The 16,283-nt window shown below is 49.9% G+C and overlaps 1 protein-coding gene and 1 long non-coding RNA gene across 3 annotated transcripts in view; one reads left to right on the top strand and one right to left on the bottom strand.

The window, feature by feature from the left end:
- Positions 1 to 7,459, bottom strand: part of DYNC1H1 (dynein cytoplasmic 1 heavy chain 1) — a 61,039-nt gene extending 53,580 nt beyond the window's left edge. The window contains exon 1 of one of the 2 annotated variants that reach the window (NM_001206138.1): positions 7,071 to 7,459. In NM_001206138.1, the coding sequence (NP_001193067.1) occupies positions 7,071 to 7,323 (253 nt within the window). In that variant the 5' untranslated portion in view covers positions 7,324 to 7,459. The remainder of the gene's footprint in view (positions 1 to 7,070) is intronic. The other variant, XM_005222225.3, reaches the window with a different exon arrangement.
- A 42-nt stretch (positions 7,460 to 7,501) lies between these two features.
- LOC132343395 (uncharacterized) lies at positions 7,502 to 13,386 on the top strand. Its single transcript, XR_009492231.1, has 2 exons — positions 7,502 to 7,717; positions 8,232 to 13,386. It is a non-coding gene; the product is annotated as an uncharacterized lncRNA (long non-coding RNA).
- The last annotated feature ends 2,897 nt before the right edge of the window (positions 13,387 to 16,283 follow it).

Genomic DNA, 16,283 nt, shown 5'->3' with positions numbered 1-16,283 from the left:
CGGTGTCCGCGCACCAAGGCCAGGTTCCCCCCACCCCATCCCGGGAGCTCCTGACACGCAGGCCACCCCCCACCTCCCCACCCCAGGGTATTCTGCTAGGCTGTCTACTCGGCACCCTCTATGTGACAGGCATTACGTCGTGTATCACACACTTAACCCTCACGACAACCCTGCGGGGGTGGCATGACGACTGTTATCCATATGTTCCAAGCAAAGTACGTAAGTAAACTGCCTTCAGACACGTGACTAGAAAGGAACAAGGGACGATGCAGAAGCGATTCCAAACCTGGGGTCCTCACAGGTCAACAGCTTGCCCTCCTCCCTCCATCAAGAAAACTGCTGCCAAGAAACGCCCCCAGGGTCACAAGGGGGCGTTCGCCTGGCCTCCCCTCGGCCCGTACAGCACTTTGAGAGCCTGCTCTGCGGTCAACCTATGAATGCAGCAGGGATTTTAAAAAGCTTACTGGAATGTAAAACTACGATAACTCAAGATGAATGTGAATACAATTTCTAGAGAGTTAAAAGTCAAAGTTGAAAAAAATATAAAAAATTATAAAAAGGGGACGTAATCCAAACCTCTAGACCCAGCACTGACTGACTAAATGCAGACACCCGCTCGTTAAATCATCTCTGCGATGACATACTACGCGGGATAACTACATTAGGAAGAATAAATACGGAAGGATTACTCTAACTAGGTACATGGGATCTGCCGTTACTTCCAAGTCATGGTGTGATAGCAAAGGCAGCAGGCTTGACTGACTGATCTTGGGAAAGTCACTTTTCTCCCCTCAGCTTCGGATATGTAAAGTGTAAAAGCAGCACCAGAAAGGGGCTGGGCACCGAACCAGGTGGTCTGCAAGGTTTCTACAAATGCTGACAACTATGAGCAAAAGCTGTTTGCATCTCTGGCTTTAAGATGAGACAAATACAAAATTCACACTAAAAGCACAGAAAATATTGGTATCAAGAAGACAATAACTCTTCCAAAATGTTGTTTTTGGTATATCTTCAGGAAGGAGAAGAGAAGTGAGCAGCAGAACATTCTAGTGTGCCAGGGACTTCCTAGCTGTTTCTGAAACATTACCAACCAACTACCCAAAAAAAACAAAAACCAAAAAACCCAAACCAATCAAGTTTTCTAACTACTAAAATGTGGACATACCAACAGATAAATCATACTGCCTGAAATCAACCAAATACGTAACTGCAGTCTGTAAAATGCGAGCACAAAGAATATAAGGAAATACTCCCAAACTAAAGCAGCTGTCAGGGTGGTGGGACTATGAAGTATTTTTTCCCTCAATTTTTGGAACTTTCAGTAATGTTCTTCTATGAGTTACATAAAATAGATGTCCTTAAAATAACACTCCAACAATAAACAGAAAATAATTACCAAAGGAAATTACTGACATAATTAAAAAATACAGTAATAACTTTGAATAATTTCTTCCTCCCGGACAAAACATCATCCTCTATATAAATGAACTCAAGCATGCCGACTGGACTCAGCATCTAACCACGTTGCCCGCACGTTGCGAACGGGGTTAAAGGAGGTGGGCAGGCGGCCAGGCGATGAGTCACTGCCGCCTCGGCCTCTGTCTCCTTCTCAGGACGCTGTGCAGGGCCCGCCCAGCCCACCCTGGAATCACACTGCACTGCAGCAGGAGGCACGCCCCATGACATCACCCTCAGACAAGGGTGTGCAAGGTGTCTTCCTCGGCTCTGCAAAACTGCCTCTGATGACAGTAATTGCTGGAAGTCGTCAGTAATCAGCTGAAGACTACATTTTGAATTAGGCTTTTTAACCCTGTTCCCCATAAACACAAGGGCCACATGAAGCCTGAGTGGGTCCGAGTCCCATTATGGAGAACTCAGGACCTTGTTTTGTAAGCAGCCAAACAATTTAAACTTTCCTGCCTCTTCATAAATTATTACGTATTCCAAAGAACAGTAATTTTACTTCTGCAGAAACATTAAAAAAAAATTGTTTGGAGGAGAGAAAGATACTTACTAGTTGACTCCTAACAGAGACTATCCACCCTGCAGTATTAGAGACATAGACACACACAGGCTGCGTGTTTTCCAGGCAATATACCTCTTTCCGTAAAGTCTGAGCCAGTTTCCTAATGATGCTACAGTTACTGGTGAATACACAACAGATTGATACTGTGCTGTCTGTTAATACACGCATGGAACCGAAATACCAGCCCACAGCGTGTGCCCGCCTCTCGAATTCCTTTGTTGCCAGCCACCCTGATACACATTACCATGGCCTGTGGTCATCTCTCTGGTTAACTTCGGAGAGTCTATCAAAACTTCTCAACATGTTCAAAATGTCTTTAAGCACTACGCTGTGTATACTTCTTTTGAAAGACGACTGTATTTCAAACCACAAATGATGTATCATTACACTGTGACTTAGGTGAGCAATACGCCTCGCTGAATGAAATGCAAGCAGATCCACGTTCACCTACTCTAGGGCTCACGCCGCCTCTCCCAGGTGACGGGGGGTGCGTGTGCGCAGTCTGGTGAACAGGCCGGGCCAGGCTGGCCTGCCCGTGGTCACTCCCGCGCTCGCCGTCCCCTCCCAACTTTGTCCAGCCTCGGGGCAAGCCTCCTCGCAGCCAAGCAAACAAGGCCGCTCAGCTTCTTCAGCCAGAGTACTTGTTGCACGCTCCAGGTTCTCTTTCCGTTTCATCTTCTTTTCCTTTCAAAACCCTAGCATGCTGCTAATCGCATAGGATTTCGGCCAATCGCGACCACACATATCCTCCCCGCTTTTTCTCCCGTGGCCACTCCGGCTCTTCCCCTTTCACATCCCTGGAACCGTCTCCAGTCATCCCCAGGTCCACACTGTGTCCTCCTGCAGAGGTTGTGATGCTCTCGGGGAGAGCCCTGAGCCTCTTCACTCACCACCATTGGGAATATGAAAGGAGGGTTAAACCCCACGTTCCCCTTGTACCTTAGGGAAGTCTGGGGCTCATTTTGACACTTCTAGAAAAACGAGTAAGTCAGTCATGCCTAAGAGACTGAACACTTTTTAAGGCTCATACTAAGTGAAAAGAACCTCCATGAGGGAAATAAAGACAAACACCCCTTTTTAATGGATACTGAGGGACTGAACAGAGAAATTTGTTTTTAGGTTTCAGAATCCTCCTCAAAGCATCCTGCTCCTAACTGGGTCTTAAAAGCCTGCGGTTTCGGTTTCCTCACTCAGGACGGAGTGGGCTGGGCTACCTCTCTCTCTCCCACTGCTTCCAGCCAGATACTCTGCAGACGAAATTTCCATTTGTTTTTAGCTTTTCAAAAAGAAGTGACTGTTTTTCCTCTCCTGTACACGAATTCCACTCGCTATGAAGCACTGCCCATCCAAACTCACCCCTCGGCAGACCACTGTGACCTCCCGAGGGCCCGCAAAGGACAGTGAGGCCCCAGGCTGAGGGACTCCTGCCCAGCGCTCCAAGACAGGTCGGTGTCACAGGAAATGCCTCCTGTTCATTTCTTAATCATCTTATTAACCATTCTGGGGTCTAAGCAAAGGCCAGAAAGGAATACTTCTTATAATCATCAATCTATTTCTTCATCTTTTAGGGAAACCGAGTCTTCGGAAAAATAATGTTTAAAACTCCACAAAAATATTCCCCGTAAATCTTTCTACACCACTACACCTCTAGGAGAGCGAGTCCTGTAAAAACCACGAGCTTTCTTTCGTACTCCAGTTGCTAGCCAGCTTTGCATTAACGAAGCGGAGGTAAAACCGCCTCAACTACAACTGCCAGGAAAAACTAAAATTCCAAGTTTAGGTAAAAGGCAGCCACCATTTTCAGTCCCATCCAAGGCTAAGACACCTGAGTGGAACACAGCAAAACCGGAGCCCCAAGCACCTGCTCCCAGCCTGGCCACAGACAAGCCCTGGAATCACCAGCTCCAGCAGCTGCACCCAGAGCATCCTCACCTTCCCCCGCCTCCACCTCCACTCTCCTGGAGATGGAACTCAAACAAAAATGCATCAGGTAAAAAACGCTACAGAAATGTCACTGCCGTCGTAAAATGCCCATCACGTAATGATCACCTACCTGGTCATATTTTCAAAAGTACGCTATGAAGAAAACACTTTTCCACAGGCCAGGAATTATAGGAGGGAGACTTCTCTTTTTACATCGAGGAGCCATAAGTTAACCTTCCCTTTCCTACCAACTCTTCGCTATCAAAATGAAATTGATAGGAACTTGCCTGGTGGTGCAGTGGTAAGGACTCAGCGCCCCAACTGCAGGGGGCATGGGGCTCAACCCTGACTGGGAAACTAAGATGCTGCAAACTGCACGGGCAGCCCCCCAAACAAACTGCTAAATTCACAACCTTTATTCTACACTGCAAGGAGTGCTGTACTTCACCAAGAAAGTTTAAAGCTAAAGGCAGCAGTCAAAAAAAAAAAAAAAAAAAAAAAACAGACCGATCTTCAGTATAAAAAATGCTTCTATATTCAATTATGTGTTTAGAAAATTCTTTCCATAAAAATAGGGGGGCATGTGAGGGGAAGATAAAGTAAATAAATTCATTGAATAAATGATATGACTTCAATGTACGTGGTGGTCTTTATTCAGTTTAAACCACTCAGATTTGTTCTCAATATTATACTGGAAGCCTACTTTTCCACTGTAGTAACTACTGGATGTTCATATTTGCTTAAAGGAGCAAATGGCAACACTAACTCAAAAAACCACCTGGAAGACAGACAGTCTTCCTACTGAGTGACCCGGGCCTGCGCTTGTGTCTAAATTATGCTAGTGCAGCAGGATGCTAATTAGACTTATGGGACCATGTAAATTTCCCTCAGATTTCTGTAAGTGAAAAATAAGTTACAGACTGATTGAATTACTAGAAATACTTATGGGACTTTTATAAATACATGAATGAGGTAGGATTTCCATTTTAGACAGTCTCATTCCTTAGTCAACGTTCAAAAGTGCAAGTCATTATGGAGACAAGATTCGGATGCCTGGATCCTGAAGGAGAAAATGTACCATCAAGAAAACAGGTGATTTGCACCAGAAAGCGTTCGACAGAAATAGGGTTATTCTCCAATAATTTTAGCAAAGTTCAATCCTAAGATGTTGAGTTAAGTGAACCACTAAAGAGAACCCTAGAAGCAAAGAACAGAACTTACAGTTTATTTTTCGTAAAAAGAAACTGAGATCTAATGTAAAAATCACTGATTTCAAAACACAAACAGTGCAATGAAAATATGATCAAGAATTAGCCAAGGTCAAGCCACTCAAAATACAGTAACAACACAGATTAAAATGTATTTTAATAAAACAATGTATGTTCACTGAAAAACCACCACAAAGACAGACACCAAAAAGCTGACTGTGATCATATCTAGGTCGAAGGATTCCAGGTGATTTTAATTATCTATTTACTTTAATTTTCTATTGAGATCATATACTTCAAAAGAAAAAAAAAAAGGAAATGAGTTCAAAAACAGTTTTTCAAACACTGTTGGTTTCCATGTGGGAAAACAATCCCAAACATAAAAGAAAACCCTAAACATTAATATTCATATAACATAAAATATGCCTGGATGGTTTATTGGCTTTGAACGTTCTCTGTGGATCTAAGAAAAATTCTCTTTCCCCCTAGCTGACCCTCCTACAGAGACCAATGCTACAATGAAGCATCTCCTGAGTAAGAAAAGTCTTTGAAAGAAACAAATTATCTGAAACAAATCTAAGTCTGGGGGGAGGGGGCAGGGAACAGGACCATGAGGCAGACAGCACAGCTTTTTGAGATTACAAGAAGCTTGTCCCCCAACACTTCCAGACAATGCCCCATCCTCGGTACTAAGCTAGAATCTACCTGGTCCTCATCCTCTTGGTCCCTGCATGCACCCGGCCACACCCATACTGAACTGTCAAGACCCGCGGGCCACTGGCTACAAAAGGTCTCAAAGCATCCAGGGGAAACCCTCGTGGAAGGCTAGCTTCCCTCTCAAGAGGAGTCCAGCCCTGCCTTAGGAAGGTCACTACTGGAGGAGACCGCTGGAATATGCAAACCTTTCGCCCCTTCCCTCCACTGCGTGCCTAACCTGTTTCAGTATACCCGCTGCCAAAGCAAGCACGGTGCCTAACCCGAATCCTCTCCTTTGAAGATGGTAAAACGTGCCCAACATCCGTAAGATGTTAGGGAAAAACCCAAAGGAAGTTTCTGACCAACCTAATAGATTCAAAGACCGCTAGGTCATCGTTTAGGATCATTTTAAAAGAAAGTGAAGTCACTCAGTCGTATCCGACTCTTTGTGACCCTATGGACTGTAACCTGCCAGACTCCTCTGTCCATGGGTTTTCCCAGGCAAGAATACTGGAGTGGGTTGCCATTCCCTTCTCCAGAGGATCGTCCCCACCCAGGGATCGAACGCGGGTCTCCCGCATTGCAGGAAGACGCTGTCTAAGCCACCAGGGAGCATTCCACAAATACAAGGTATGTCTGAATGAAAACAAGCGGACTGGAAACTGAGATGCTGGGTCCAGTCTCGGGAGGATTCGCTGGTGTGACCTTGGACCAGTCGTTTCAGCGGGGCTTCGAGTTTTCTCGAGTATGAAGTTGGGGGAGAGGCACCTCGCCTCGGCAGGGGACAGCTTGAGGCCCAAGAGGCCGCGCTGAATGCGCTGTCCAACCCAGCACACGGGAAGCCCCGCGGGGCAGGCGGAGCTGCCACGGTCCCTACCCGGGCCCCCGGACGTGGAGCGGGGGGCCGCCGGGCCCTCCCCCTACATCCTGGCTACCGAAGGGCCCACAATCCAGGCCGGCCGGCAGGGATCCCTCCCGAGGGCCGGCCCGGCCTGGACACAAACCGAAACCGAAGAGCTCATGTGACAGCGGAGGCCGGGATGCGGCCTCCGCCCGCGCTCAGCCCGGGAGACGCCGTCTCCACCCAACTCGGCCATCTTGAGAGGCCGAGCAGACAAAGCGAGCCCATTGTCCCCGCGGGTCTCCGTCCCCGGGGGGGCGTCCCCGGCGGCTGCGGACGTGGCGGGGCACCCCCTCCGCCGCTCCGGGCCCCGCACCTTTGAGCGTGGAGCGCTCCACCAGGACCGTGTGCACCTGCGGGTCCGAGAGGAACTTGCGCATCTGCTCCAGGGCGCTCTTCTCCTCCAGCGCCGCCTCGAGCGCTGCCGGGGCCTCGCCGCCGTCCTCCAGCAGCAGCGGCACCAGCTTGCGCAGATGCTTCTGCAGCACCGACACGTCGGCCACGTTCTGCACCGCCGACACCTCCAGGCCGGCCGAGCCGTCCTCGCCGCCGCCCCCGGGCTCCGACATGGCGCCGCGCTCGGGACCCGCGCGCAGGGCTGAGGAGGCGCCCGCGACTCGGCGAGAGAGAGCGAGCTAGCGAGCCGGCGCGCGAGAGAAACGGGCGACGCGGGCCGATCGTCCGCTACCCGCGGCCGACTGAGGGAGAGCGGGAGCCGGCTCCGCCCTAAAGGCCACCGCCCGCCGTCCCCGCCCCGCCCGCCGCGGCCACGCCTCGCACGCCGCCTACGTCACGACGTCGCGCGCCCGCCCGCCGCGGCCACTGGCGCCTCGCGCGGCGCCTACGTCATGGCGTCGCGCACGCGCGCAGGAGACCCGGGCGGCGCCACCGCGCGGCCTTCTGGGACTCGTAGTTCTAGCGCTGGGCGGAGGCCTCGCCATCCCCGCACCTCAAGCCCTGAAGGTGGGAACTTGGTGGGGCGTGGGGCGGGGTGGTCAGGGACTCCGTTCCGCCTGTTCACTGCTGCGGCCTCAGCGAGCAGCGTAGAGCCTGAGACCCTACAACAATGTTGAATGGATGAATCAATGAATGAGTGCATAAATGAATGGTGTTAACCAGTTAACGCATTTAGAGCACTTATCTCTTGCTTGATGTTGTTCTAAGCCCTTAACCTGTGCTCTTTCTTTGAACGAATGAATGACTACGATGTGTCGAGCTAAAACATAGCTTTCTGTGTTTTAGAACACACATAGGGAGAGTGGGTATCTTTTTCACAGGGGGAGGAGAAGAGGGGAGTGTCACATTGCTAGGCCGGAAGGAGGGAAGTTGGGAGGGGACATTCCCAGAGCAGGTACCAGCTTCTGCAAAGACAGAGGCCTGACTGCAGAAGAGATCTACAGGAAAGCCCACTTGAACGGTGGGGTGAAGCCAAGCTGTTGTGTGTCCCGGTTGCTAATGGCAAAATGATTACCCCTAGGAGGCCCCGAGGACCAAGAGAGAGACCTACATGAGAGCATCCGCTTAGAACGGTGATGCTCCCCTAGCATCCCAAGCCGTCACTGTCCTTCCGAGGGTCTTAGCCTCGGGAGCCATACAAGGTAGGATAGGGGCTGCAGAGCCTGCTCAGTGAGTGTGCCCCCGGCTCCCATCTACCTGGATCTCCTCTGGTACACCGAGATGACTTAAGGGCCAGAATCCATGCTGCTCAGTTCTTGTTTTAGAAGTGACAGTTGTTATAAGGAGTGTTAATTGGCTTTTGAAAGTTCAAACTCATAACTCACTTTTTAAGTTGGGTGGAGGAAGGGAAGTCAAAAGCCCTATTTTTGTATCAAAATGCACAGTCAGAGAGCTAAGTCCTGATTGGTGGAATGACGATGGGCTGATTCGATTTCCCCAAATCATCTTTGGAAAACTGAGAAACATACAGTATGCCTATTCTTGCTCAATTACCAGGTGCCAAGTCCCAGGAGCTGCTGGAACATGAAGACTATCAGATGATTCTTAAGCAGCTCATGGAAGAGGGGACAGATTAATAGCCCATCCTCCTCCTGACCACCATCAGTCCATTATTTTTTGTGTGTGGAATTTTTTTAATTGAAGTATAGTTGATTTACAATGTTGGGTTATTAATAGCTTCAAGTGTATAGCAAGGTATATATACACACATATGTATGTGTGTATGTGTGTATATATACGTATACATATATATTTTTTGTTTCCGATTCTTTTCCATTATAGGTTTTTACAAGATATTGAGTGTAGTTCCCTGTGCTATACAGTAGATCCTTGTTTGCCTGATTTATATATAGTAATGTATATATGTCAGTTCTAAACTCCTAATTTGTCTCCCCCACCCCACCCCACTAGGGCTTCCCTGGTGGGCTCAGATGGTAAAGGTAGGAGACCCGGGTTCAATCCCAGAATTGGAAGGTGCTCTGGAGAAGGGAATGGCTACCCACTCCAGTATTCTTGCCTGGAAAATTCCATGGACAGAGATGCCTGGTGGGCTACAGTCCATGGGGTCGCAAAAAGTCAGACACAACTGAACGACTAACACTTTCACCCCACCCTGCTATTCCCTTTGGTAACCATAAATTTGTTTCCTGTATCTGTGAGTCTATTTCTGCTTTGTAAATAAGTTCATTTGTATAATTTTTTTTAGATTCCACAGAAGTACTACCACATAATATTGGTCCTCTGTCTGTCTTATTTCACACCAGTCCACTCTTGTGTCATATGCCTGAACAGACCTAACTAACGTTCCTGGGAAAAGATAAAGCACCTATAGTGAGTTTGTGCCATGATCATAATGGTAACGAGAAACAGTAATGCCACTGACAACGACAGTGCGTCATTAGCAGGCACTCTGCCGAGGGTTGCTCCCTGCCTCATGTCCTTTGGGGTTGGAACTGGGATGCAAGAGGATCTATTAGGTGCAGGTTAGTGAACCCTGAATTGACTACACACCATTTGAGCCCCAGAAACCCAGCAGTGACCTGGCAGATGGAGAGAGGCTGCTTGCAGCCTGCAGGGTGAGTCAGCACCACCCAAGAGACGCAGCCACTTGGGCCTCCACAGGACTCAAACGTCTGCAGCCTGGCTCTGAGCCAGGGCAACAGAGTAGCAGGCTCCAGATGTGCAGCCCTATATGTCTGATGGCTTCAAAATTAAGTGTTACTTCTAAACAGATGAAAATTAGAGGAACCTGAGTAATCAGGATCCATACACTGATCAAATGTGCTTGCATTTCTATTTTCCAAGGATGTTTCCCTGATAGTTCAGTTGGTAAAGAATCTGCCTGCAATGCGGGAGACCTGGGTTCGATCCGGGTTGGGAAGATCCCCTGGAGAAGGGAACCGCTACCCACTCCAGTATACTGGCCTGGAGAATTCCATGGACTGACTGTATAGTCCATGGGGTCGCAAAGAGTCGGACGCGACTTCCACTTTTTTTGCTGTTTAATAAATACATAGTAAGAAGAATTGTCAGTGTTGATTGAGTGCCAGGCACTGTAAATTCCTTGTTCTGAGGGCTGGCTAGACTGCCCCAGACTGACAGGGGAGGGGATATTTTTGTGAGATGCTGCCTTGGCATCCTAGGGCAGGACTTCCTGGGAAGCTGACTCTCCGTGGAGGTGCACCGTCCATCCAGAAGTGGCCTCTCCCCTTCTCCCCTGGCCACTTGGTCTGCCATCTCTGCTTTCTCCTGTCCATAGTAGAATCTGCTTTCTGTTGGCAGTGGGCAGTGGGTGCTGGCGAGAGAATCCTTTCTAAGATGATGGGCGATGGGAGTGGCTGCTGGGCCACTTGTATTTTATCTGAAATTGGTGATGAACCGTTGGCATGTCCATTCCCCCGCCTTCTTGGACTGCACCGGATGGCTCCTCAGATCTAAGTTGGGGACTTGCTCTCAGCCCCACTCTCCTTTCCCCTCCTTCTCCCGACCCTGGACCACACTGAGCTCTCAGCCCAAGCCCGGCTGGCCCAGCACTTTCAGGCTCTGCGCCTGGGGGCCCCCTCTCCCCCGGGGAAATTCCACACTGGGCTCGCACATTCATTCATTCATTCATTTCACGGCCCGTTCCCAGCACCGGCAGGGCCTGGGCCTACATGGGCGTGTGGTTGATTGACGGCTGTGAAAAGAAGGCCTCACGCCCGGGGAACGGGGCCGGGTGGCAGCGGCGGCCGGTCCACAGGGCGCACGTTAGGTGTGGAACCTCCCCAGCTGCATGAGATCAGGCGGCGGCATCCCGGCGCCGCCGCCGGACTCCACCCACCGATCGCTCCCCCGGGCTGCAGGTCTCTCTCTGATGACGCTTGTCCCAGCCTCCACCCCCTTTTCTGTCTCGGTGCCTTGTCTATCTAGCGAGCCTCGGGGCGAGGCTGGAAGCTCCCCGGGCTCCTGGCGAGGTTGGGGCGCCCAGGGGGAGCGCCTCGAAGGAGCAGGGCGGTGTCGTGGCGCCCTTTAGCGGTGACGCGGCGGACCCGCACTCCGGAGCCGTCTCCCGCCCCAGACCTCCTCCCTGCCTCCTGGCCGGGTCCATCCCCGGAATGCCTCCAGGCTCACCTTCCCAAGGTCACCCGGGCCGCCAAGCAAGCAACGGCAGTGACCGAGGGGGGGGGAATCCCCGCCCGTGGTCCCGCCTGCATCCCACCGCCCTTTGGTAAAGTTGGGGAAATTTGCCTCTAAAGCAGGCAATTCAGTCTCTCTGCTGAGCCCCAGGCCCTCTGAGACGCCTCCTGCCGCCCTGGCCGCCCCTCTCTGGAGGGATCCAGCCCCTTCTCTTACCTGAGAACGTCTGTGTTCCCAGCCAGGGCCACCGCTCCCTGGGGGCACTGGAGCCCACCCCTTCTCATGGACATGCCTCTGAAATTCTCCCCGCCCTCTCAAACATTCCCTCTTTCCCTCCTGGACTCTTCTCAACCATGTCCAGCCTTCTCCAACGCACCCTTTCTTTGGAAAGAAAGAAGAGAAACCCCTGCCACACCTCCTGCCAGCAGGCTCATGCTTTTCAGCAGAGTGTAGCTGGGGGCTGCCTCTCAGCCAGCTCCCCACCCCACTCCCTGGCAAGTGCCGTGGTGAAGGTCACCAGGTGGCCTGCACATGGGCAAATCCACTGACCCCTTCTGGGTCCTCCTCTTTCTTGACCCTTGGGTGCTGTGGACACAGCGGGTCTTGTGTGTCCTGCCAATACCCCCGAGCCCTGTGACACTCAGCACATCTGTGCACGGTGACTCCCCCCAGCCTAGGAGCCACACCCTCTGTTGTCACATGGAGTGTTCCAGAAAATGCCTATCCAGCCAGCTTGGCTGAAGTGTTAAGACTTTGTATCTGTGCTGCTCGTTCTATCGAGAGATGTATTGAACTTTCGGCGTATAACTGCGCGATGGTCTCTCCACACAGCTCAGTCTGGTTTTGATTCCTGTAGGTTGCAGCTCTGTTATTAGACACATAGACATTTCACATGGTTGTGACCTTTTCATGAACTGATTGCTTGAACACTATGAAATGCCTCTCCTATTCCTAGTGGAATTATTTGCTCTGAAATGTACTTTGATGTCAGCATGTTCTCTCGTCTTTCTCTGGATCAGCGTCAGTGTGAGGTCTTTTCCATCCTTTCAGTTCGGTTCAGTTCAGTCCCTCAGCCGTGTCTGACTCTTTGCAAGCCCATGGACTGCAGCGCACCAAGCTTCCCTGTCCATCACCATCTCCTGGAGCTTGTTCAAACTCATGTCCATCGAGTTGGGGATGCCATCCAACCATCTCATCCTCTGTCGTCCCCTTCTTCTCCTGCCTTCAATCTTTAATAGCATCAGGGTTTTTTTCCAGTGAGTCAGTTCTTCGCATCAGGTGGCCAAAGTATTGGAGCTTCAACGTCAGCATCAGCCCTTCCAATGGATATTGGGATTGATTTCCTGTAGGGTTGACTGGCTTGATGCCCTGATAACTGAATCACTTTGCTGTATACCTGAAACTAACAGCAGTGTAAATCAACTATATTTCAATTAAACTTTTTTAAAAAATAAAAAAATATTCCTCCAGGATCCTAAAGGGCTCGCTCCTTCTCTTCACCAGACCTCCACTAAAGTGGGACCCTTTAGAGGAGCCTTCAAAATAACACCCCCACTGCTCGCCCCTTTATTAATTGCTCCGTTTTCCTCTGGAGCATGTTTCTCTGTATGAGATATCCTTGCGATTCTTGCTCAGGGTCCGCACCCCCAGCTAGAATGTGATTCCACGCAGTGCAGGGCTTGCTCTGGTTAATGCTGAAACGCGGGGCAGGCCAGCGCCTGGAACTGCATTTTGCTCACCGTGAGTGAGGAGGGAGTCTTTGAGGCCTGAGGAAATCGAGTACTTCTGTTCCTTCCTGGTGAATTACAAGGTGATTCTCAAAAAACAGGAGATTTTTTAAAAGTATGACTCAGCAGCTATTACTGAGACCGTAACAGGCAGGAAGGCCAGGGGTCTCCAAACAGAGGAAACAGGCTGCCAGGGTCTCTTAAAATTCTGTGTTGCTATGACGACACCTGGTTCCACCTGAACTTTTCTCAAACCTGAGCTAACCAAATGTCTTCTTCTTATGGAAATATTTTTCTTAAGCTATGTTAATGAAACTGTGTATTTGCTTTGGAGTTTGCCTTTCTTCAAAATGGTTCCACCTAGGACTAGCTTTTTCTTTTCTCAAATCTTGGGCTAACAATAGCTCAACACACAAGTATTCACATCGATTGTTTTATAGCTGGGGGATGGCACACCTCGTGCCATCCCCTCAAAAATGCATTTTTTGGAGAGGCGCCTGGTGAAACTCCTTCAGCCTTGAGGTGTCTCTCTTATCTGATTAATAGCTCTCTAACAGACAGAAGAGAGCTTGCTAAAGTTAACAAGGGGGCACACTCTCGGCCCCCCTTCTGACATCTGTGTCAGAAGCTTTCTCTCTTTTTCACTTTAATAAAACTCTGCACCACAAAAGCTCCTGAGTGATGAAGCCTGGTCCCTGGTCCCTGGTCCCGAAGCTAAATCTTCTTCGGAGACCACGAATCCCACACCGTTCACTGTAAGCTCTCATTACCTGCAGATACATCGCAGCCGATTTGTAAAGAATTGGTCATGACATTTCCATGATGCTACAGACACTCGCTAAGCACCCCTCCTGTCACACACACTGTGATCTTCACTCTACGTCATTCCAGGTCTTTGGAGCTTAGCTCCATCCATGGTTGAAATGGTACCCATGATGCATTTCTTAAAAAAATTTTTGTTTTAATTTATTTGGCTGCTGCTGGGTCTTAGTTGCAGCATGTGGGATCTAGTTCCCTGACCAGGGCTCAAACCTGGGCCCCCTGCATTGGAAGTGTGGAGTCTTAGCCACTGGACTGCCAGGAAGTCCCCCACAATGCATTCCTTCATTTCCTCAAGACTTAGGGAAGGGGCAACACAAATATAAACTTCTTGATGTATCTTTATCAAGAGTCACTTGGTGGGCTGTTTGGGGATTTGAGAGGCCACTTGTGGGCTGAACTATGTCCCCCCGAAAGATATGTTGACTTCCTGACCCCTGGAACCTCATGTGTCCATATTTGGATATAGGGTCTTTGCAGATGTGATCAAGTTGAGATGAGGTCATTCTGGATTAGCCTGGGCCCTAAATCCAGTGCCTGGTGTCCTTATGAAAAGAGGGAAATTTGGACCCAGACACACAGACACACACAGGATGAATGCCATGTGACCATGGAGGCAGAGACTGGAACAATGTGTCCATAAGCCAAGGGTTGCTGGCCACCACCAGGAGCCAGGAGGGGCCTTGAGCAGATGCTCCTGAGTCTCCAGAGGGAACCAACCTGCCCTCCCCTGGATTTTGGATGTCGACTTGAGAACTGGGTGAGAGCACATTTCTCTTGTAACCGCCCGGTGTGTGGCAACTTACTACAGCAGCCCTAGGAAAACGAGTGCACCGCTATTCCAGAGACACCTTCTTCATCTGCCAGAACACTGAATCCTGCATCGTGGAAGCTTCGAGACTGTGGGGTGGAAGGAAGCTAGGCATGCATCTGCAGAAAATGAAGCTGTCTGAGACTTCCGGTGGCCGTGGGATAGATCACCCCACTGCAAGTCTGTCACCGTGTCCTCTGCAAAGCAGAATGAGCCGAAGACCTCTGTGTCTGATGCATCACAGGCCTGCCTGTCGGCTTGCTCAGTTGTGTCAGACTCTTTGCGACACCATGGACTGTAGCCCACCATGTTCCTCTGTCCCTGGGCTTCTCCAGGCAACAATACTGGAGTGGGTAGCCATTTCCTTCTCCGGGGGATCTCTCTGACCCAGGCATTGAACCCCCGTCTCCTGTATCGCAGGTGGATTCTTTACCGTGGAGTCACCCGGGAAGCCCACTGTGGCACAAAGACGTGAACTTCCGGCAGCTCCCTTAGGAGTGCCGTCGCAGCATGCTGCTTTCAGCGTCTTTGTGCCGCAGCAGGTGGTTCACTTGGATACTGACACGGATGCAGTCTTCTCACTGAGTGGGGCCTGCAGAGGGAGCTTCGTCTTCGGGGCCCCTGACGCCTGCAGCAGACGTTACAGGTGTGGGCGGCACGAGCCCACCTTCCGACCCTCATGAAGAGTTTCCTGGACCCCGAGCTGAGGGATGCCGGCACCAGGCTAGGTCTCTTGTTGGTTTCCTGGGATTTCCTTCCTGGAAGGGGATTCACGCTTCCTCAGACACAAGCTCCTGCTCCGCGCCCTCTTTCTGTTCTATCTGTTTGTGTCAGCAATAAATATTAGGACCAGGTAGCAATTTGGGGGGTTTGGTTTTTTCTAATTTTAATTTTTTATTGGCGTAGATTTACAGTCTTGTGTTAGTTTCAGGTGTACCGCCAAAGGATTCAGTTATATCTGTTCTTATTCAGATTTTTTCCCCTGTAGGTTATTACAGAGTATTGAGTGGAGCTTCCTGTGCTACACAGTCAGTCTTTATTTTGTAATTAAATTTTTTATTTTGTATTGGAGTAGGGCCCATCAACAAGTAGGTCCTTGTTGATGATTTTATATATAGCAGTGTGTGAATGTTAATCCCAAACTCTTAATTCATCCCTCCACTCCTTTCCACTTTGGTAACCACTGTAAGTTCGTTTCCTAGGCTTGTGAGTCTGTGTGTGTCTTGTAAATAAGTTCATTTGTACCAATTTTTAAAAATAATTTTATTTCCTTATTTTTGAATTTCACTGCTGGGCACAGGCTTTCTCTAGCTGTGGCCAGCGGGGGCTCCTCTCTAGTTCCGGTGCCCAGGATTCTGGCTGTGCCGGCTTCTCTTTTTGGGGAGCACGGGCCTAGTACGCTCATGCTTCAGTTGGTGTGGTTCCTGGGCTCTAGCGCACAGGCTCAGTAGTTACAGCATGTGGGCTGGTTGTTCCGAGGCAGGTAGGATCTTCCAGGATCAGGGATTGAACCTGTATCTCCTGCATTGACAAGCAGATTTTTTACCACTGAGCCACCAGGGAAACCCCTACCAATTTTTAAATTCCTCACATAAGTGAT

This window comes from Bos taurus, chromosome 21 (genome assembly GCF_002263795.3).
Source record: "Bos taurus isolate L1 Dominette 01449 registration number 42190680 breed Hereford chromosome 21, ARS-UCD2.0, whole genome shotgun sequence".
NCBI classification, from domain to species: domain Eukaryota; kingdom Metazoa; phylum Chordata; class Mammalia; order Artiodactyla; family Bovidae; genus Bos; species Bos taurus.
Note: the sequence above shows the minus strand (reverse complement) of the source record. Positions and strands in the feature narration are given on the sequence as shown.